A 22189-nucleotide genomic window follows, 5' to 3' on the forward strand; every position below is an offset into this window, starting at 1 on the left:
TTTGGACTAATTTTCTCCCATTGATATGGATTATGAATGCTTACATGATCATAACATGTCTAGGTTTTGGATCAAGAACAGATCAAGGCTGCCAGTGCTGAAGGAAGGTCTTGGTATAATAGGTTGAAGAGATTGATTTTTGTTCAAAAATCATCGCATGATACAAAATTTAAAGACTGCATCAGAACACCACATAAGCCTGGACAAGATGAGTTCTGAGGAAAAAGGTGTGGCAAATTAAGTAAAACAAAGATTGCCAGGCTTTGTAAGTCTCATGATTAACGAGGTCTTCCCACCTACAATATACAAGAGACCATTTTGTACAATGGGATTTGTATCTAACATGGCTTGTTCCAACTTCAAATCCGGCCCTCTTTCATACAACTTTATATACTATAAATTTTTGTTCGCACAAATGTGAGATTTTTTGTTCAACTAGTAAATATTTGGAAAAAAACAAAAAAAAGATCTAACAAGATCCTACTTGGCGCTAGGTTTGGGGACCAGAAAAAAACATGAAAACGATAAAGCAACTGCCACTCCACGGATCCACACCGCTCCAAAAACTTCAATTTTCAACCATACTTGGAGCAAACAAACAAACTAGAAAGGAAAAAGGAGAGAAGAAAATTGAAAGTAAGGTTACTAATCAACAAATAATGTTGAATGGTCCCACCCGCAGCAGTCCAAGATCCCAAAATTTTGGTCATCAAACCGTAAATTAGATGCTTCCCAGCTCCTTATTATCAGCACCTTGTGGAAGAATTCTTTCCTGCGGCTTGTATTCGCCTAAAGGTTCTGGCTGACAGAATTCAGCTTGCCAATATATTGCCACAAGAACTCCTTTTATCCACATTAACCCTATCGCTTAGAAACGATACAGCCTCCTCCAGCCCCTCATTCACCAACCAAAGAATAGAATGCTTTCCCTAGTCATCCATCACTTACGATTTTTAAGAGCCAATGAACCATGTACCCAAAATAAAAGAGTCAATTACCAATCTAACCAAGCTTCTGTGAATTGTGCCCAACTTGTTGATACCCTTTATAGATCCAAATCAAATAGCAACAGAGCAGAACTTACATGTTGTGTCGATCCAAAGGTGGCAAACTAAAGTAATTGATTCTATTTACCAAACAAAATGAAACAGAATACAAGCATATTGTTTTTTCACGCATCATCTGTTATTTGTTACACAACTAATAGATTTACCGAAGAAACATGGGTCAAATTAGAACTAACCTCACTCTGCAGCCCGATCTCTCCCATAAGGATACACGAATGGATGCGCCGGCGCACACAGCAAGGAGACCAATGCACCAGAAAAGGAAGAGTCCGGCACGACAAGCACGTGCCTGATCCAACCACAAATCCAGTGCCACCTGCCAAAGCACCAGTCTGTTCCCACCATTAGTCCACGCATGCTGGCAGTCCCATTATATCTCTAGCAGCTCGACTGCTCCTAGGATATTCCAGGATATCAGCTGGTGGCCACAATCCTGATGATTGACGTGGCCTGTCCACCAGCACCCACTGCTGTCACTTCCCTCTCGCATCCACGATATAATCCAAAGCACCCCTTCCCTTCATCCACACTCGGTAATCCTTTCTTTGTTTGTCAGGAAACCAGCATTAGCATTGAAGTTCTCAGTGTGCTCATCCTCCCTAGTTGCAACAAGCCCACAATCAGCAATGATGGAAAGACAGGCAGTAATAGGAGAGGCTGACATGCAGCAGACCATGCAGCAAGATGCGCTCTGCTTGGCCGGGAAGGCCCTAGATGAATTTGATGCCACAAATTCCACTCAGATAGCTTGTTTCATCAAGAAGGTACATGTTCATGATCACTGGGGAAGGAAAAGAAATGACACAAACTGATCAATTTCTTTTCTTTGTTCTTTTTCCTATTACAAATCTGGTTGCTTGGCTGCAGGAATTTGACAGGTCATATGACCCAGGGTGGCAATGTATTGTGGGGACTGACTTTGGTTCTTTTGTGATGCACCACTGCGGTTGTTTCATCTAATTCGGTATAGGCAGCCTTGCTATCTTGCTCTTCAGGGGTGGAGTGGCTCCTGAATCAGATTCAGGCTAGTTATCAGCCATTGATACAGAAAAAGCATGAGAAAAAGCATGTATCTTCTAGCATCTGCTGCTTTCCTAGCGCTTGGTGTGTAACAGGAAGAAATTGTTATCACAAAGAATTATATACCGTTTGCACTCCTCAATTCTGATCTTCCATTCACCTGTGTGGTTGCCTGGTAATAGACCTTCCTCGCGAAACCTGCAGCAATGAGAAAAGTTTTAGATCTGAATGTAAGAGAATCCTGTAAGAATGAGAACATGCAGATAATTGGATTAAATAGCATGTAATGATGCCCTTAATATATGATTTCTAAATATTATCTGGAAGCATAATTCAACTGGCTGGATTGGCTCTAGAGGAATCAATTTTCCAAATGATGTATAATTGTATTACATACGATACAGGCCAATATCATTTATACCAATGCTAGAATTTACAGCCTGATACCATATATAGCAGGTTATATATACAAGTTGTATAGAGTAATGTTCCTGAATCAAGTTAATATTCAACATTATCGAGGCAAGCAGGCCCTCCAAACATTTGGGACTGATCCAAATGCAAGTCTCTTCTAAAAATTTTGGGTCCAGGTATTGAGAGTAACGATTCAATAAACCTAACCAAACATGCAGGCATTGCTTCTTTAAGAGCAATTTTAACTTTACCCTGAAGCACCGCCACACGGTTTGGCTGGCTACAATTAATACAACATGTGATTTATAAATTAAATGATTTGCAACTTTCTACCACAATTCTCTTCAGATACATTGAACTCGAAAGTATTTGAAAAGTCAGGTGCACGGAGTTTTCAAGGTGAAGATACCATATGCTGCCACCAAATATTTTGGTTAGGAGGGAAAGAGAAATGACCCAGAATGGGATGATCATCAGAGGGAAAGAACAAAGGCTTCTAGGCCCGGCAACTGACCGGTACACATAAACCTTCTGAGCATGCATGTCATCATTCTCATCCTCCTTGATAACCTCCACATTCAACCTTGGCATCTCCCTTGCCAGGAGTCGACATCCGTTCATTGTCAAGTTGCAAGCAGACATCCAAAGCGACCTCATGGACTCACACCTCCCAAGCCCTGAGAGCAATGCTGCATTCCCAAAAGGACAGTCTCTTATTTCCAGCTTCCGCAGCTTAGGGCATCTCCCTAAAACACACTGAATGCCCCTATCACTGCTGCCTGCAAAAGCCACTGACAGGGTCTCAAGGTTCTTGCCATAGGTACCGATATACTCAAAGGCCCGGTCAGTCAAAAGCCCTAAAACAGCAAGCCTTCGAAGTTTACTGCAAGTCTTTACAACAGCACCAAAAGCTTCATCCATGGGTTCATTGGTCAAGTAGTCAGGCTGGCACATGTTCATTATACAGAAATGGAAGTGGGTGAAGTTAGGGCAGTTGCGTACAACAGATGCCACTGCAGCATTTGTCATCTGACAGCAGAAATAGAGAACATAGTGAAGATTGGGGCAACCCTCTGAAACAGAAACAAACCCAGATTCAGTGACACCACTGCCACCACCTTCCATAATGACTTCCTGATCAAATGGGCCTGCTGGAAACACTCGGAGTTCTTCTAGCAGATGACAGCCGGATGCCACAGCTTCTAACCCTTTATCTTCTACAGTATCTAGAGCCTGTAAGATATTGAAAAACTTAGGATGGTGGATATAGTAGTGGATGGTGCAAGATTGAACAATGCCAAAGTGCTCACAACCTGCGCATAAATCTCAGTCAGAGAATAGTTTAGCTGTCAATATATTACCCTACCACATAATATCTAGGTTGACTTAAACTTTAAGCAAATCATAATGAGGACTTCAGCAAAATTGAATAACAGTCATTATTACTTTACTCAATTGTGGAGAGCTGATAAGGCGAATGTTTTTTTTTTTTGGGGGGGGGGGGGGGGGGGGGGGGGGGGATTGGGGGGGTTTGTCATTGGTTATGTGGGTACAGCCATACAAGAAAACAAAATTTGCTTTCAGAATTTTATGCACCACATTTTAGCCAATTTTCCACCCAACCGGAACATTTGAAGTTGAAATAGTGGACCCAATGGTCTACTGCACTGACTTCTTTAGTGGGCCACAAAACAACTTTCGACTTTCCTATAGAATGTAGAATTTTCCATTCACATAATCTTATACGGTATTTGACCTCTCAAGCACCAGAAAAAGCTTATCTTTGAAACTCAGACAGATTGAGTGAAAGAGAAATATGCAGAAAGGAATCCTACGAAAGCAGTCATATTTTTAAGGGCTGAAGCACAGGGAAGGAAGGCTGAAAGATTGGTATGCTAGAGTAATTTATCATCTATATCTGAAAAAGAACATCAGAGTCAACAATATTGTCATTCAAGCAGGAAAATGAGAACCATACATAACTTTGAGATGTAGATTCATGAGATCTGTGCAAAATTGCCAAAATGGTTCACCTTTCTGCTAATTTCAGCATATTTTAATAATTGAAAACAAATCAAAAGAAATAGTTAACTGAGAGCCACTTAATATCAATATCATATCTGGCTGTGAGGTAAGTGATACTAACATCTCAACGTATATCTAAAAAAACAGAAAAAAAGGGAAAAAAAAAAAAAACAACAACGAGAGGAAGAGATCAGCGATTGCCCTTTTGGCTTAAAAAATAATGAAGAAACACAAAAAAAATTGACCAACATATGTACAAGAATAGGGAAGAAGCACAACAAAAATCAGAAAGCCAATGAAACTTTTAAGCTTTTTCAGTGCTCACCCATAGTTGGCAAAGAAGAGGACAATTTAGCAGAAGATTTGCCAGTTCCGAACTTTGAAGAGCTGCATAGCTCAAATTCAAGAAAGTTAAACTTGTGCAGGCAGGATATAATGCTGGAAGATACATGGAGGAAACTACCCACAGGCCTGAAAGAGTGTTCAAGTTCTTGCAGCGGCAGAGTGCACTTTCCAGCGCTGCATCAGAGCGGAGTTTGTGATCTTGTGAAAGTGAACCAGTTCCAAGTTCTGTAAGCTGAGGAGCTCTCATAAGCAGCCTCCGAAGATGCTCCAATGTCACATGCTTATTTACTTTTAATACCTTTAATGACTTGCATCTTGCCACTAGTCTCTCCAAGGCATCAAAATTTACTTCAGAATGCAGATTTGCAAAATTAAGTGCTTCCAGTGATGTGAAGCTTTCAGGAAAGCAACTTAACCAGCTCCCACCGAGGTCTTCAATCCCACTCTCCTGTATGTCAAGCTCAGTCAAGTTCCTGGAACCAAAAACAACTTGTTAGCTTTTAAAAGTGTCGATAAGAGAAATTTTACAACCAACAAAAGACAAAAGGCCGAATCTCCTCAAACAAAATTCACCTATTTTTAAGTCTTCGAAAAATGACATATGAAAAAGAAATACAAGTAATCGGAGAAAGTAAGCATGCAATATCTGATATCAAATAGAATATCTTCGTTGGCCATTCCAAATATAGTTACTTTTAGTTGGAACAGACTCTGCGAAAGCAAATGCCTTGTTTGCTTGGAATTTTCTATTCAATGCAAGAAACATGACACTGCTCGAATAAAACTACTTGACAAAATTTCAGCATCCACATTACTAAACTGTTACTCGCAGGCCAGTGGGCCAGTCTATGCACTGGTTCTCTCCAACCTGGTCTCAAAACTCTCAGCATTAAGCGATCATTCATCAAAGACATCTTTCAGAGAAAACTGTACATAACAAAATAGGATAACCAGTTAGATTTTTTCAGTAAAGGATGTAGTAGTTAAAAAGATTGAATTGTTGCTAATTTCTGTAACTAGACCTAAAACCCAAGAACCAAGGCTACCAATAGTCGTGCTTGCTCTATGTAACAACATATAGAGATGGAATTTCATAAAATCCAGTAAACTAGGAAAGCAAAAAACCTATGTAGCAAGGGGAGGCGTTTGCACTCAAAGGCCATTGTACTTTCTTTATACTGAAGAACCTCATGCAATTACCAGTGCGTAGTATATTTGCCTGAACTGCTGACTCATTTGCACTTGATCTGATGAACATTATGATATGACCTGAGAAACGAAATGACCCCAAGCAACTGGATGATTCCTGTGGTGAACCACATTTAACACGTACATAATCCACATTTGGGATGACACTATGTGCATTCACGACGAACTCCTGTAAGGCAGAGCTTCCACTGGTAGGAGAGAAAATTTGCCAAAATATACGGTAAGTTGTGTGTTTTCCTGGCATTGTTCTTATAGCTTAATCATCAACCAGACTGAATTGGATGTTATACCACAAATAACAAAATTATTTTACTGTTAATAACAGTCTTCAATAACCATGGCAACAAATATCCATGTGAACCCAAAATATCCACTTCCAGGAGATCTAGAGACTCAACCATGGAGATAATCATCAATCATGTACATTTAAATGCCTGACTGGATGAATAATGGAATTTAAGTGTTCACTCTTCACTTACAAATAAAATACTTACTAGTGAAATCAGCACAAAAGTAAAGTTAATATGTATGCATATATTATAACTTCAGCAGTCATATACAAAAGGAGTCATACTATTGCAGTTCCGTCAACAAACTGTTTCTATAAGATGAAAACATTGACCCAGAACATCTAACTCTAAATATGGGATAGCAGCTCATATCCCCCACAACTAGCAAAAAGGAAAGTCTAAATAGACCTTCCTGGGAAAAGATGCGATCAAGAGTAAATAAAGCAGCTCTTCTCCAATTTGGGAACGTTTATGGCAGAAAATTTTTAAGAAAATCAGCCCCAAATTCAAGTGATTAAAAATAATATTTTATACCTGCAGTAGGCTGCAATGGAGGCAAGACCATCAGTGCTGAACCCATCACAACTGACAAGGGAAAAAGCTTTAAATCCAGGAAAAGATCGTGCCAAGAATCAAGGCTCTCGTCTGTAACGGTCATCCTTTTAAGACGGAGCTCCTCAAGAAAAGGATATGCTGAAGCAAAACCACCAGCCATGAATGGATGTCGGCCCCAACAAGTTTGAAGGCATAGAACCGGGGCTTCCCCTTCAGAGTGACACTCCGGATGTTTGGAAATCTACGAGCTTCCATCTCCGGAGACACAGAGTAGCAGTTGCCAATAAATACATGGGTCCGGCTCCATCGGTCAGCATCGTACCATTCTTTGCAAACTAAAGAAACGGCACTGCGATCCTTGTGAGACTCAACAAAGATTAGAACACGTTGCAAAACTTCATCAGGAAAGGACAGGTTACAATTCTCTTGAGAGTTGTCCTCACTATTTAATTCCTTCCTTTTCTTGGTAGCCATGTCCCTTCCAAACTGAATCTCCTCGCAATGAAGAAGACCAACAGAGATATGGCAACCCAAGCTCTCCTGCCTCGAAGACCTTAGCCTACAGAAGGCATAGATTCCATTTTATTCTGAAACGAGATATTCTTCTTAGACTCAAAACCCTAACCCAGGCATCATCCATGATAAAGAAGAGAATTACATACGACTCTTGTAATTTGGTCTAAGAGTACAAATTTGAAATATTTTAGACTTGATTCCATTGCATAAAGGTTTTTTAGTCAAATCCAAAACTTAAGAAACCGACGTCTTCGATCGTCCACTGATAAATGAATATTAAAACCTAGACCTAGGGCATCCGCTTCGAAGACCAGAGCTTTTCCGAAGTTAAAGAATTACTCTATCCATAAAGCCTTTTTTATATAACTACCTCCAAGCCTAGATAAAGGGGCGAAAAATCCCCTGAGGCGCCTAACCTGTCTTCGTAGAAAATCTCTGCCATTTGAGCCCTATAGATTCATTTTTCCGCCAAAACGTCATTAACCCCTTACGTCCTAAATCAAAAGTGAAAACACTCGCAGCTAAAAAAAGGCAGGGAAAAAAAGGATGGTAAGAAAAAAAAAAAAAAAAAAAAAAAAAACTAACCCTAAAGAATACTTCTTTCAAAGGTATAGAGACGAAATCTGCAATGCCAGTCCCCAAAGTCCACGGAGATCCGCCGGGAGCACTCGGTTCCACTTCCAAACCAGCAAAAGAGTCCAAGAAAATAAGAAAAGGAACAAGCTTTTTGAGAAAAGAGCAAACTTGATCAATAGACCCTAGATCCCCTAAAACCCTAGCTGGAAAAGAAGACGAAGGAAGCGTGGAGAACAGCGGACAGAGAAGAATGAGGGAAAAATCCCCATGTCTCCTCGGGAATGGAAGCAGAGGACCTCCATGGGAGCCGCCTCTCAAGGTTCTTGGAAATCGAAATCTAGGGTTGGGGTTCGAAGGAGTTCGCGGAGTGCTGAGCAGAAAGAAGCGACCGGCAGAACGGATCTTTCTCCCTTCCGTTCTTAAAAGCCTTTTGAGAGCGCTCCGCGGGAAGAAACCGGAACAGGAAAAATAAAAATGATAAAATAACAAACTAATATTATTTTCTGAATTTTTTTTGTTTTAAAAAATAGAAAGTATTTTTTTTTTTTTTGGCTTAGAATGTTCGATGCGAATAGAAATAACTGTGTGTTGAGCATGCTGGCCAATTTTACTCATCTGGATAAATCGATACACAGTTTACAGAATATGGTGTTTACTAATATATGTTATATAATCAGGTGATATATACTTAGTAAAATAGTCATCCAGCATTCCAATATATAGCTCTAGATAAATTGATACAAAATTTTCAGGACACGATGTTCACCAGTATACTGTACATGACTAGATGATACACACTTACCGACTTCTCAATACATATTATAAGATTCTTTAACATACACCCAGTAGTGATCCAATATATTTCTGAGTAAATTGATATGCAGTTTTCGGAATATGATGTTCACTAATACATAATACGTAGTCGGGTGATACACGCCTAGCAAAATAGTATCTAATGTCCCAATACACATCTTTAGATAAATCGATACACAGTATCCAAAACATGGTGTTTACGAATGTACACTACAAAACCAGATGATATAAACCTAGTAAAATAGTTATTCAGTGTCCTAATATACATTTTTAGATAAATCGATACATAGTTTTTAGAACATAATGTTTACTAGTATATAGTATATAGCCAAGTGATACACACTCATCTGCTGCTTGATATATATTGTGATCTTTTTTTATCCAAAAAAAAAAGAGATTTGGAGGAGAAGAAAGAGACTCGGAGAGGAGAAGGAAAGTCTCACAGAAAGAAAAAATAGCTTGACAAGGAAGAGGATGGATGGGGAGAGGCTTGATAAAGAAGAAAAGAGGATGCGAGTGAATGGTCCCTCTTCACATGCACAATTTTCTTTCCTTTTCTTGTTTATTTTTTAAAAGTCATAGGACCAATGGACTCCATTAGTAGTAGGAGTCCTATTCCAATTTGATTTTTTAAGTTTTTTTTTTACGATAGGCCCTAAAGGAAATATAGCAAAATAGGAAGCATGTCCCATACGATATTATCTGGTGCACGCATCATAGGTTTTTGTTTGAAATATGGGGCGAGCTTCTTATTTTGCCATGTTTAATCTAATTTCTATCTTAAAGAAGAAACCTAAAAGTCAAATACTCCTACTAACAGTGTCGTCAGTCTCATAATTACAAAAAAGTGTGGCATCCTCTTTCTTCCTTATTTTTAGAATTTACTTTTTATCGGTACACACTATATAACCAAATAATACACACCAAGCAAATTAATCTTCTAGCATATTAATACACACATCTAAATAAACTAATACATAGTTTTTAGAATATAGTGTTGTTCCCTAGTATACAACACATGACCAGGTGATACACACTTAGCAAAATAGTCATCTAGTAATCCAATATACATCTCTAAATAAATTGATACAAAAATTTTGGAACATTATATTCACCAATACACACTACATAACCGGATGATACACACTAATCGACTTTCTAATAAATACTGCAAATCTTTTTAATATACACCCAGTAGTGATCTAATACACACTTCTAGATAAATTGATAAATAGTTTTCAGAACATGCTTTTTATTAGTACATACTATATAGCTAGGTAATATATATCAAGCAAACCAATACACATCTTTAAATAAATCGATGTACAATTTCGAGATCATGGTTTTCATCAGTATCAATGCATGGTAAATAGTTTCCTAGCTTTGTCTCATTTGCGAAGTATATTCACTTGACCGTGTATTATATACTGGTAAATATCATATTCTGAAAACTGTTTATTGAATTGCTAGATGATTAATTTATTTGGTGTATAACACCTGGCTATGTAATGTATATTGGTTAAAAGCATGTTATGAAAACGAGGAAGAACGAGGATGCCATATTTTTTCTTTTAAATCACATGACTGGCGACTTAGTTAGTAAGAGAAATCTTTGATTTCTAAGTTTCTTTTTTAAGATAAGTATTAGGGAAATCATTATAATAAGAAGCCCATCCTATGTTACTCTCTCTGGTGCCCATCCCATATGTTTGGTTCCTTAAATTACTTCTGTATTCCAAAGTTCAGGTGGCTCATCAGTTAGCAGAAGAATTTTATTTTATATATTTGTAGACTTGGAGGTCGTCCATCGAGTCAGTTGTACTGGGCTCCACGGGCCATGAGCCCAAGAACTTTAGTTTATATATTTGAGACTTGGAGGTTGTTCATCGAGTTAGTTGTACTGGGCCCCACGAGCATGGCCCATTCAGCCGTGGGCTCATAGCCCTCTCACATGGTGGTGGGTCCCATGATTGGCCTTTCAAAGAGTTCGAGCCAGGCGAGAGACAGCAACGTGGGTGGAAGTGCGGGGTTGGCCGGAGCCTAAGACCAATTCACTAGGTATCACTTTTTTTTCTTCCTATTTTATCTTTAAGGATTTCTCCATAATGGGCCGGTCTAAGATGAACTCACTAAGATGCACCTTTTTTGAGCCGGGGCCTTAGTCGCCTAAGGGTTAAATCGGCCCTGGATCCAAATGAACTAGATTCCACTTCAAGAAGGTTGGTGCAGGTTAGCTGCGATGGTTGCCTTTGCTGCAAGTTAGGCAAAGATATAAACCTTCAATATCTCATCTAATATCAAAGCAATTCATCTCTTCAAGTTGGGATATTGAAGAATTTCAGGATATCATAATTGATGTGTAACAATGGAGCATCAGATTATTTGCCAATGTATAAAATCCAACTTAACTGCTACTTTACCCAATCATTTTATTTTTTTGTACGTAGCAAAACCTATAATAATTACATTAAAAAAAGGGAAAAAAAACTATGTACAACATGATTGGAAAAGTTTTGCTCATAAGTCAATATATGTTAATTGTTTTAGCTTATTAATGAAATCCAATTTGATATGTACTAGAGATATTACCTCCTTGAAGTTTTTATGTTCAGAGGATGTAAAACAATTGGTAAATGGTAGGAACATATACAAATACATACATCCCCAGCATATCCAACGAATCTGGAGCCTCCAAATCACATCATTAGAATGATGAGAGAGGGGAAGAAGGATTAAAGTGAGAAGGGTGACATCTCCAATTGTCATGCTTCTATTGGGATTTCGGACCATACTGATTAATGATTAGATAAGATGTCCACTACTCTTGTCACCTAAAGCCTAAACCTCCCATGCTCTTCCAAAGCTCTTTTATCCTGCAATTCCAGCATCACACAAATTCCCCCAATGTGGACAGAAGATAGAGGACAAGTTCATGCTAAGTTTAAAGCCTCAGTGCCGGACGAACGTTGCTTTTATTCATTTTTTGTTTTCTTCTTTCGGATTTATCACAAGAAAATTTTTCACATTTGTAAAAAACAAAAACTTAAAAAGCTTGAAGTGCAAGGATCTTTAGACTACACATCATGGATATGTCCGAAAAATCTGCTACCCATTGCTAAGAAGCTAATATCTTTGTGGCAAAGAGTATACGGTTGCATATGTCATGCATGCAAGTATATGGAGGAATCCAATATTTGAATTGGTTTCAGGTGGTCTATGTGCATCGAGAGGCGAACTTGACAATAGATTGAGTCGCCTTCTGCTCACCACTCGAAAGAAATTTTATGGATAGGGACTGACTCCACTCTTTCACCTTTATGTACTCTTATCTCTTCTGACTCTGATGGTAGAATTTACGTCAGATTGTCGTGAGTTACTATAATACCAAAAAAAATAAAAAAAACGAGACATGAGCCGCCCCCGATTGTATGTCATCTTTCTCAATTAAGTCAGGTTTAGGTCTAGAAAAATTGGATCCAAGCTATAATTGGTTTGGCAAAAATTAAAATAACAATTGAAGAAAATTTATAAAAATTGTCGAGCAGGAAGATATACTTCAATAGTATGTGTTTGGTATTGAGAATGCTGAACCAGGTAGTGAGAGAATGATCTAAATGGCCTGCTCCAAGAACTTCGCTATAACAGAGGGCCAATGCCAAAGTAAAGACATGGCCCTTCAATATATAAGCATGGGTTCTTTTTACCTTTTCCTTTTTAATTTTTTGATGAGAATGAGTTCTTTTTCTTTTTTGTTCATGTATTAAGAGAACAGTTTTGGTTACATGGAGCAAACACATACTTCTTTTTTTTGGACCACCATACGTAGGTTTGGCGGCTACCTAGCATCAGTTCTACTTCTTTCACCAATTCTAAGGGCTCGTTTGGTTCGCGGGAAGCATTTTTCCTCTAAGAAATATGATTTCCTGTAAACAAATTCCTAGGAAGATGATGCCTAGGAAAGTACTTTTGGCATGTTTGGTTGACAATGGGAAAGTGACAAATTTACAAAGTGCTTATGTTTGGTTGGCCATCCACTTTCCTAGGAAAGTTATGTATAATTCCTATTATGCCCTTAATAAAAATTATGTTTTTAATGCTGAAGGGACTTTTTGGGAAAAAGTAAAAATAGAGTGATTCCCGTCTCATAGAAAAGTAAAAATGGAGTGATTCCCGCCCCATGGAAAATGTGGGAATCATATTCCCATGGGAATACAACTTTTTCTTCTCTCTCCTTTAAAAACTCCAACCAAACAAGAGGCATCTCATTACTTTCTCGTTGACCATACTTTTCCCCCTTCTTTTCCCGCGAACCAAACGAGCCCTAAAGAGTAGCGGTGCGAGCAAACCAAAGGAAGGTATGGATCCTCTACAGTGTAATAAAAACACCATAGAGGGCAGCGTGATGGTGCAATAAATTAAAGGATTCTCATACACAATCCAGAGTTTCGGACCTCCATATCTAGAGATCCGCCATATCATCCATCTAAGAAATAAATAGCTGTTGCTTATCTCAGGAATGGAGGGTATCGTGTTAAGATGCCGGACACGGTGGGTTGCAATACCAGTGATTGCTGTCCATTTTGTAGATGGGCGATGTTGCAGCTATCTAGCTTTTTATGGTGCAAAGCATGTAACATGGAGGATTCTGATTATATAATCTATGTTGTGCGGAAGGCTTATACCTTTGCTATTTGATGAAAACTATAATAATTCAGCTCAACTTAGAAAATTGGATCCAGTGTAATTGATTATATACTAAACCTAGAAACAGGCTCAAATGGCCTATTTGAATCCACACACCCCCACTTCTTGACTTTCAAGGCTTCAATGGTATTATCCTGTTCGTTCTATTGATAACTTGGAGATAAGAGGATAAACCCTTATGTGATTGTCCTTAGCTTGGCGATCACACGAAGATGGTTGAGAATATAAACTTTCTTGAAAAGAAATATAAAGGAAGAAGAGCAGAGAATTGCAGTATGCATAATGGATGTAGTTATGGAAAGAAGTAGGTGGCTTGTGATCTAGTCTAATTTAGACTATTAATACTCATGTATAAAGAGGTGCATCTTTTCATCATCATATCCCTCCATCAAAAGTCATAAGTGTATCCTTTCTAGGAGTGCAAATAGGTTAGGTCGGATCAGATCATGAGTGACCCCGACCCAATCTAGTTTTTTATTCAGGTTCCAATGTTGAACTCAAACCCAACCTAAATATAAGATTGGGTCAGGTCAGATTGGGTCTATAGCTAAACTTTCTAACCCAATAGATCATTCGATTCGGGCCAATTCCATATATAGTCCAGTCCCAATCTAAAAAATTTAGGTCCGGATTGAGTCTGGGTCGGGTCTGGACCGGATCCAAGTCGGATCTCTATACTTGTCATTCCTTATGCTTTGTTTTTTTTGGCAATAAATGAAAACTACAAAAAGTAGGTTATGCAGGACCATACAAGTGAAAGTGCTCAAGTATCAAGGATTGATACCATTACAAACTAACTTAATAATGATATGCTCAACCTTATTAGCTACAAAAAAAAAATTTCTATTCATGTATGCAATATCTTTTTTTTGAATAGAAAAGAATTACATTTATGCTAACCCTTTTTACTCAACATTGATATCCCCTGAATTTGTTAGAATACATCTACTGCTATTTTTTCTAAACATACTACTAAAAAAAGCATACATAGGCCAAGATAAGGAATATAATGTTGATAATGACACATGGTAAAGTTCAACAGCTGCAAAGGACTCATCGTGAACTCATCTTCTTCCACATGGCAAAGTTATACTCTATTTTGCCTTCATTAGTTTGAACTTTCTTCTTAGGAGAACAGTGTTCCCATTTAATATAACCAACCTAAGCCTTAATGTAAAATTCATGTCATTCGACAGTACACAAAAATAGTCTTTTCCATTCCTCTCATTTTCAAACACAAGAAGACATTAGAGGAATAAAGAGTTAGAGACTCTTAAGCACCCCTGTGAGCCCTAACGATGTACTAGGTTCGGGTCAGGTCATAGTATAGGAAATCCAAAATTGCCTAAAAAATTTAATGGGTTGGGTTGGGTTAGAATTTAGTAAACCCGGACCAGTCCTGAAAAATGGAATAAGTCCAATTTTAAAACCTGACGTGGTCTCACGGATCCTTTAATTCGAATTGGGTCGGATTGGATGGCAGGTCAACCAGACCCATTTGCAGCCTTAATCCCTTGACAATCATGTCTATCTATCAATAGCTATTTATAAAGAGATGTATTCCTTCACCATCATGTCTTTCTACCAATAGTCACTTATATGAAGATATTCATCCTTTTACCATCAATATCCCCTAATCATTTATGAAGAGATGCCTATTAGTTAAAATCAAATAGCCGCCAATTGCTTTCCTTCATCATATCTTTTCACTATGACCATTGCCATGTCTATTCATAACAATCATTTAACCATCCATGTGTGAAGTCCAACATACTAGTTTTTTGTTTTAGAGTTTGGATGCAATCACCTAGATTACATACTAATTAGAGCATGATCTTGCATCATATGGTTAAATGATGCACATGATTAGCACATGTCTTCAGATTCTGACTTAATTTGTATCCAATTAAGATTGTTCTTGTTCAGCCTAGTTGGGCTTAATTACTTACAATCAAAGGGGACCTTACGGAAACCTGCAAGTATATGACATGACCTCTAGTAGTATTCTAGTTTCTCTGTTTTAGGCTTTGAGCAATCCACCATCCCTAATTCAGAAGCAACTAAAGATTCATATACTCCTTGAAGTCCGGAGATTAGTACTTCAAAGCAATGGCAGAGGCTAAGATCTTATTTTCTTATTGTAGTTATAGGTAGGCAATCATTTGATCCATCAACAGACAAAAGTTCTACACACAAGGTCCTCGTCCGAAACAAATGAAGAACCCTGCAACTCCATAGTATCTTCTTCTTTTCTATACAAAACTTAAAACTAGACCATCTCATAGCAAGAAATCATCTTGGTTGGGCTTTGGTGAGGTCAAGAGAGCAGTGTAGAGCCGAAGCTTTTCCTCCCCTAACGAGTTACACCGCGAGAGGGGCCTTCTGGGTCGAATGAACGACAGAGAAGTCAGCGTCTTCCGGTGCTTATACCTCCTCCATGCAAGCTGGATCGCCACAGCCGCCCATGTCCTCCACCCAGGCGAGTAGTATCGTGCGCTCCTCCTCAACTTCTCGCTCACAAATGTGTACCGAAAATGTTGCGTCACGTACTTTACATCACCAGCTTCAAGCCCAAATGCTTCTGTTGTCTCGACTGTTACTAGTGTTGATGAAGAAAGGGGCAATCGTTCTATGAATGGTCGTCGAAGGCACCATGACAGGAGCTCGTCGCCGGTGAAGTTTCCGGGGCCAAGCATGCAGCAGCTCTGGACGCTGTTCCGGAGGACTTGGCTGCTCTGTAGGTGGCCTCTTACTATGAATAGCATCCTCTGCACCGGGTCACCTTCTCTGGTTATCTGAAAGAAGCTTGGAGAAGATGGATTATAGAAGAGCGACATTGGCTGAAGAAGAACAGAAAGAGTTGATCTAGGTAGCTGGGCTCACAGTTTCTCCTTTGGGAAAGATGAGGGACTTCACCCTGTCACATATGTTCTCCAAGGCTAATTCATCCATGTGTTGGAACAAGGGGACCTGTCATTCATCAAGAACAAAGGATTTTCATGATAGGATTATAAGAAAAGTTGAAGTCATGTGTGAAGTCCCACCCCAATTTCCCTCTTGATTAGATGCTTGCATCCCATAAAAATCGAGGGACTTAGGCTGGAAGGTCAACAAGCAAGCTCAAGGCCTAAGAGCCCTCCTTTTCTTCATGTTTGCCGAGAACGGGACTTCCATTTTTTTGTCAATAAATAAGAAGGCTTGTGGGATCAAAATGAGTGTGATAACTTGAAATGAGACAACTCAACACAATGGCTTGAAACAGAATCAATTCCTCCAAATTGCTTCATGATCCCCCCACCCCTATTCAACTTCAAGCATGATCAACTGAAAGAATGCTCATACTGCACCTGGCGGACGAGGTCAAGGCAGAGGTGGTACTTGATGTCCCTTCTTAGACCCTCCGGAAGGTTTCGGATCATCTCGCATTCGTCCACGCCTCTCATCGCCGCCCACCGCTGTCGCTCATACTGGCGGACCCTCTGCCTGAATCCTTGGGGCAGGCGCTTCCTCTTCATCCACCACTCCACGCTCCGCATCCTTAGGTGCATTGCCTGCTTCTTTGATGTAGTCGCATGCAAGAACACCTGCAATACAAGCATTTATATTTTATATCCCTCGATTACGTTAATTTCTGCTGATAATTGGTATTTTAAAAGAGGTTGGATTCTTTACCTTGATGTTTCCTATGAGCATTGTAACCAATATGAGACCACTCGTTATAATGATGATGTTGAAAACAATTTCAAGCCATTCCGTCGTGCTCTCCAAGTTCCCAAAGGTGCTGAACATGTAGATCATTGGAAAGATGTATGTTATACTGAAATGTGCAGTCTAGTAGAAGTTCATTGATGTCGTATACTGGTTAGTTGACTGTGGCTTAATTCCAAACTTGAGATTATATGTCAATGTTTTCTCCTTTGCTTTAGTTCAAATTCAGGTTCATTTTAATTGGAAATATATCAGTAGAAGATATGTTCAAGCTAAGAGTGGTTTAACTTTTTTGATTTTTGCTTGTATTTCTTCCCATAATGATTTTAGCATGAAATGAACGTGACTTAACATTCTGTACATGGCTTAAAAAGAATAAATGGCTAAAAAGCCATACCTTGAGGTACCAAAAAAAAAAAAAAATGTCGTTTGCTGCGGCAGCTTATTCTCTTCTACTGGACTTATTAATAGAATTGGTATATAGTCCTTTCACAAAAAAAGAATTTTCAAAAATCCAGAAATGGACTCCATAAGCAAGCAGATGTAAAGAACAGAGAATTTGAAGGCAAACTTTGGTCAAAAGAAAATTCTCGCTTATAAAGTAAAAATGTCTATTATAAGAGCATGCAGAAGAAGCACAAATCTAAAGCATAGATGAAATAAGTGAAGTTACGCATATAAGCTCTTAAAAAAAAAAAAATCAATGGGGCACGGAACAGGGCAGAACTAGATCATGCTTCAGTTTGCTTCAATTTTAAATTTGCCATCAAATGGTAGAATCAGGCAAATCAAACCCATTGTATAAATTAGATAGATGCTAAGCGCCAGCGGAATGCCGACTTCAAGAATGAAGTTTTAAGGGGATGGAAGATGCGCACCTTAGAGTCATAAGACCCCAAAATATTGGAAGGAGAATCTTCTCAAGCCTGCTTGTGTTGGTAACAAGAGGTACAGTCCACTTATAGGCTCCATATTGGAAGTTGTCACTGCTATCGAGACACATAGTCCTTGCTCTCGAGTTCTTAGCCCAAGCCATTCTCTCCCCTTCTCTGATGGATGTGGTGGTGCCGTAGTATACCGGATTTACGCAAGCTACTGTCTTTGGGCCGCATCCTGTTGTCAGAATGCACTGCTCTTTGAGGCATTTTGCTGCCCTTTGGATCCCCAACAAGTACCAACAGGCACCCACAGCCTGTGGCAAGAAGAAATCCAAGTATAAGGGTGGCTGAAGTAAGAGCTCAACTTATACGGCTTGCTTAGGCCAAAATGGACTTGCTTTTGTTGTTGGATTGGAAATCCAAGTCTGGTTAACTACTTCCTTTGATACGAGAAAAGCATGCATGCATGTAATGTCACCCCAAGTGGAACACACACATTGGTGAAGAAGTGGGGAAATCGACAGTCTTCATACAAGAGAGACTAATGACTTAAGATGTCATGTTTTCCCATTTTCTCTTCTTGTTATCAAGTTGCTAGAAAAGGCGTCCATGCATGCGAAAAATGATAGGGTTTTGAGTTATGGTGTACTAACATGTGAAGCAACGAAGTAGGCAATCAGGTTGAGAGCTATCCCCCACCAGATGGTCCCAAATATGTATCCAGAGAAGTTCTGCATGCGACGCAAGAAGCAGACAGAATGGTAGATCTTTGGGAGGTACTCAAAGAGGAACATGATCAACAAGACGGTCATCACGGACGTTATCGATCCTTTGCGTATTAGGGCTGGAGCTGCCACCCACATTACAACCTGCACCATTGTTGCAATTCAATGTATAAGTCCCACAAAACACAAATATTTCTAATATCATTTCCCTTAAGCATGTTAACTTCAATGGCTCACAGAATTAGTCCTCTTTTCAATCCATTTTATTTTTAGATATTGCAAAAGGAAAAAAGAATTTCCACTCTAATCAATCTTTGATTAGATGATGGCTGATTAGCCAATTGTTTGTGCTCAAGTCTTTTGGAGACTTTTTTTTGTGTGTATAATTTGAGGGATTCTCTTATGTAATCTTCTCTACCTTCTAATCAAGTCCTTCCATTTTAGACACCCATTGAGCTCAACATATAATTTTATATCTGGTCAATGATTATAACTATAAGAGAACTGAAATTTTGAAATCATGGAGGAAAGAGGATTCAGTAGGTTTTACTATGGACACAATGGCTATAAATTATGCAGCACCAGAAGTCTCAAAGGTCCAACAACGTTTCATTTAATGCCAAGTAGGAGCGTTCCTTTCAATTTGCAGTAGAGCCAGCCCTTCCTCCTTAAATATCACATAATTTCTTTCACTTTATCAGCTAACAGCTGATCGTAATTCATCAACTCAAAAAGATTAGCATAAACTGAATTTGTTATGTAGCCCATAAAAAAAGCAAGTGTGAATGGTGAAAGATTAAAAGGATTTCCTCCCCAAATAATCCATCCAGATAAGGCTCGTTGTATATGGCTGCTTTCGGTAGTTGACAAAGTAATCCTCCGAATGGGATGGCAATTAGTCGACGTATGCTCTGCCAGCAATATTTTAATAATTACGTCTTTTAATATCTTTTCTTTCAAAATTTTGTCTTATTCCGAATGATGGAGGTGATGATGGTAACGATTACTAGGTATGATTAAAAAAAGAAAAAGAAAAAGAAAAATATCACCTGCATCACAGGAAGGATGACAAAGAGATCCAAGAAGAAGCCCTTCTTAGATTTGAAGTAAGGGAGCAGCGCGGCACCATGCTGTCCCTTCCGGGCGCCGCCGTCCTCCTCCCCATCGGAACGCCTCACGGCGCCGCAGGCCATCTTGAGCTGCAGCCAAATGTTCCACACGTGCATGGTGTCGACCATGCACCGGAGAACGGTCACGGTGATGGCGAACCACCCGTCGATGAACACGCACATCAGCGGGCCGCTCACCGACAGGGCGTACAAGAAGAGCGGGTCGACGATGAGCCCGGCGGCGCAGGCGAAGAGGTAGGCTCGGTTCCACTCCCGGACCCATTTGGCACGGGGATCCAAGGCCCAGCCAACGATCCATCTCCCGTCCCGAGGTTCACAATTCTGGGCGGCTTGCTTGGGACTCTGCTCGTTCCTCTCTTCCTCGTTTTCCTCATGGGAGGTAGTCGGGGATTCCTCGCTCGACATGGTGATAAAAGAGGAGAGGTGGTGGTGGTGGTGGTGGTGGTGGTGGAGGGGATGGGCTATGGTGGGTTACCAAGCTCACAGCATAGCGCTGGGAGAATGGGGAGAGCAGATGAAGGGAGTGGTGTCGTATGGAGGTAGGTGAAACAGAATTTGTTTGCTTTGCGTCCCTTTGGGATGGAAAGTTTGGCAAGCTTGCCCTTGGATCTTTCTCCAAATGTCATTCCAAGTTTCTGTGTGAGTTCCGGGTCTCATCTAGCTTGGGTTGTGACTTGCATGACGGTGTCCGCTTCTTTAGCTTGCCATGATAGATGTTGGCCTTTCGGAAGATTGAGATATTTAATTGCCACAGGAGCAAAATTTATGGAGTCCACATGATGACGATAGAAAATGCGCATGTAGTTTAGGGTATAATTTGTCATTTAAAGACGAAATCCGGGTTCAGTGGAGAAGGAATTCGAGTCCAATATTTTTTTCCATTGGCAACATTCAAATATTTTAGAACGGGCAAAAGAGTCAATAGAAAAATAATATATATATATATATATATATATATATATATATATATATATATATATATATATATAGAACATAAGAATTGTTACTTGTTAAAACCAAATAATTTCTGCACGGGTGGTTGGCCCTCCATCCCCTCGGGCTATCTACCAGTGGGAGGCTCTGAAAAGAGCTCTCAGACAGAAAAGGGAGAGTACGTGAGGACTCTGCAAAGCCAATCACTCCAATGAAGACAGTTTCGCAGCAGCTTCCTCCTTTGTTTGCATGCAAATCAATGAGCCTTCCTTGTCACCGCACCGCAATAATGGCAAAATAGGCGAATGGCTAATCGGTACCCAGCATGGTCCCCCCCGCAAGGCGCTACAGGCAACGGCAGATGCACTCGGATCCGTCCTTTCAAGCTGACAAAATGGCATGCATCAAGGGCGCTCCTCTATGAGTAAGGATGGCCATCCCCTCTATCTGTATCTGCATCGAATATTTTCTGATGACAAAAGAATCCAGTAGAAACTATTATAAGGGTAAAGTTTTCTCTTCCCCTTCTTATCTAAAGCAAAAAAAAAAAAAAAAAAAAAAAAAAAAAAAAAGGTGCTCCACATGTGCCATAGCATGGCCTTAATTAAGGTAGTAGCATCCGTGGGGCAACTTTGCTAGATGAGGACGATGTTATTTTATCATGCCAACATGCAAAATAAATTAATTATATTAAAATTAAAAAATAGAAGAGAAAATTATATTTCTATCTTGTCAGTTATAATGTATAAAAACAACCTTTTATATAGACTAGGAGGCTGACGAAGTTTGATAAGACCAACTAAGTTCGGCATAATCAATCATAAATCAATCAAGGTGAAGTTTAGTAAGACCGACTGAGTTTGACACAATCAATCACAAGTCAATTAAGGTGAATTTTAGTAAGACCGACTAAGTTTGACGCAATCAATCAATCAATGAATTCTAACATACCCCCTCAAACTCAAGGTGGTAAAGTAGACACCAACTTGAGTTTGAAAACAAGAGATCGAAAGATGCCAGGAGGATGAGCTTTGGTGAAGACGTCCGCAAGCTGATCAGTCGTGGAAACTAGATCACTAATGTACCGAAAAACTGACATACTAGATCAAGAGTAGGAGTAGGAACTACTAAGATTTGAAGCGAAACTGCACCTGTGAAGTTCACCCGCCAAGCTTCCGACGGTACGATTTGATGCGTTGCTACTGGAGTTTGGAGCAAGACCGCGCATGCTAAGTTTACCCACCAAGCTTCTAACGGTATGGTTTGACGTGCTGCTCCTAA

At 39.5% G+C, this 22189-nt stretch overlaps 1 protein-coding gene and 1 pseudogene across 2 annotated transcripts; both read right to left on the minus strand.

Moving 5' to 3' along the window:
- Window positions 1–1104: 1104 nt before the first annotated feature.
- LOC103723495 (protein TRANSPORT INHIBITOR RESPONSE 1-like) lies at window positions 1105–8433 on the minus strand (annotated as a pseudogene). Its single transcript, XR_015967518.2, has 5 exons — window positions 6905–8433; window positions 4852–5344; window positions 3016–3734; window positions 2214–2285; window positions 1105–2076 (listed from the first exon to the last, which is right to left on the minus strand). The product of XR_015967518.2 is annotated as a protein TRANSPORT INHIBITOR RESPONSE 1-like (transcript).
- A 7211-nt stretch (window positions 8434–15644) lies between these two features.
- Window positions 15645–20709, minus strand: CNGC4 (cyclic nucleotide-gated cation channel 4). The gene is made up of 7 exons (XM_008814419.6): window positions 19895–20709; window positions 18774–18989; window positions 18121–18434; window positions 17207–17315; window positions 16882–17118; window positions 16418–16504; window positions 15645–16329 (listed from the first exon to the last, which is right to left on the minus strand). Exons 1-7 carry the CDS (start codon window positions 20378–20380, stop codon window positions 15814–15816), a joined length of 1965 nt encoding a protein of 654 aa, XP_008812641.4. The 5' UTR covers window positions 20381–20709; the 3' UTR covers window positions 15645–15813.
- Between the last annotated feature and the right edge of the window lie 1480 nt (window positions 20710–22189).

Source organism: Phoenix dactylifera, chromosome 1 (assembly GCF_051530095.1).
Source record: "Phoenix dactylifera cultivar Ajwa chromosome 1, Ajwa_hap1_PhDact_Kaust_v1.1, whole genome shotgun sequence".
NCBI lineage: Eukaryota > Viridiplantae > Streptophyta > Magnoliopsida > Arecales > Arecaceae > Phoenix > Phoenix dactylifera.

What these genes read in the sequence shown, in the direction of transcription:
- CNGC4 (XM_008814419.6), bottom strand. Translation starts at nt 20,380, where the DNA reads ATGTCGAGCGAGGAATCCCCGACTACCTCCCATGAGGAAAACGAGGAA. An exon ending in TGGGGTCTTATGACTCTAAG is followed by an intron (nt 17,316 to 18,120) that starts GTGCGCATCTTC and finishes CTACATGTTCAG; the next exon opens with CACCTTTGGGAACTTGGAGA. An exon ending in TCTTTCCCAAAGGAGAAACT is followed by an intron (nt 16,330 to 16,417) that starts GTGAGCCCAGCT and finishes AGCTTCTTTCAG; the next exon opens with ATAACCAGAGAAGGTGACCC.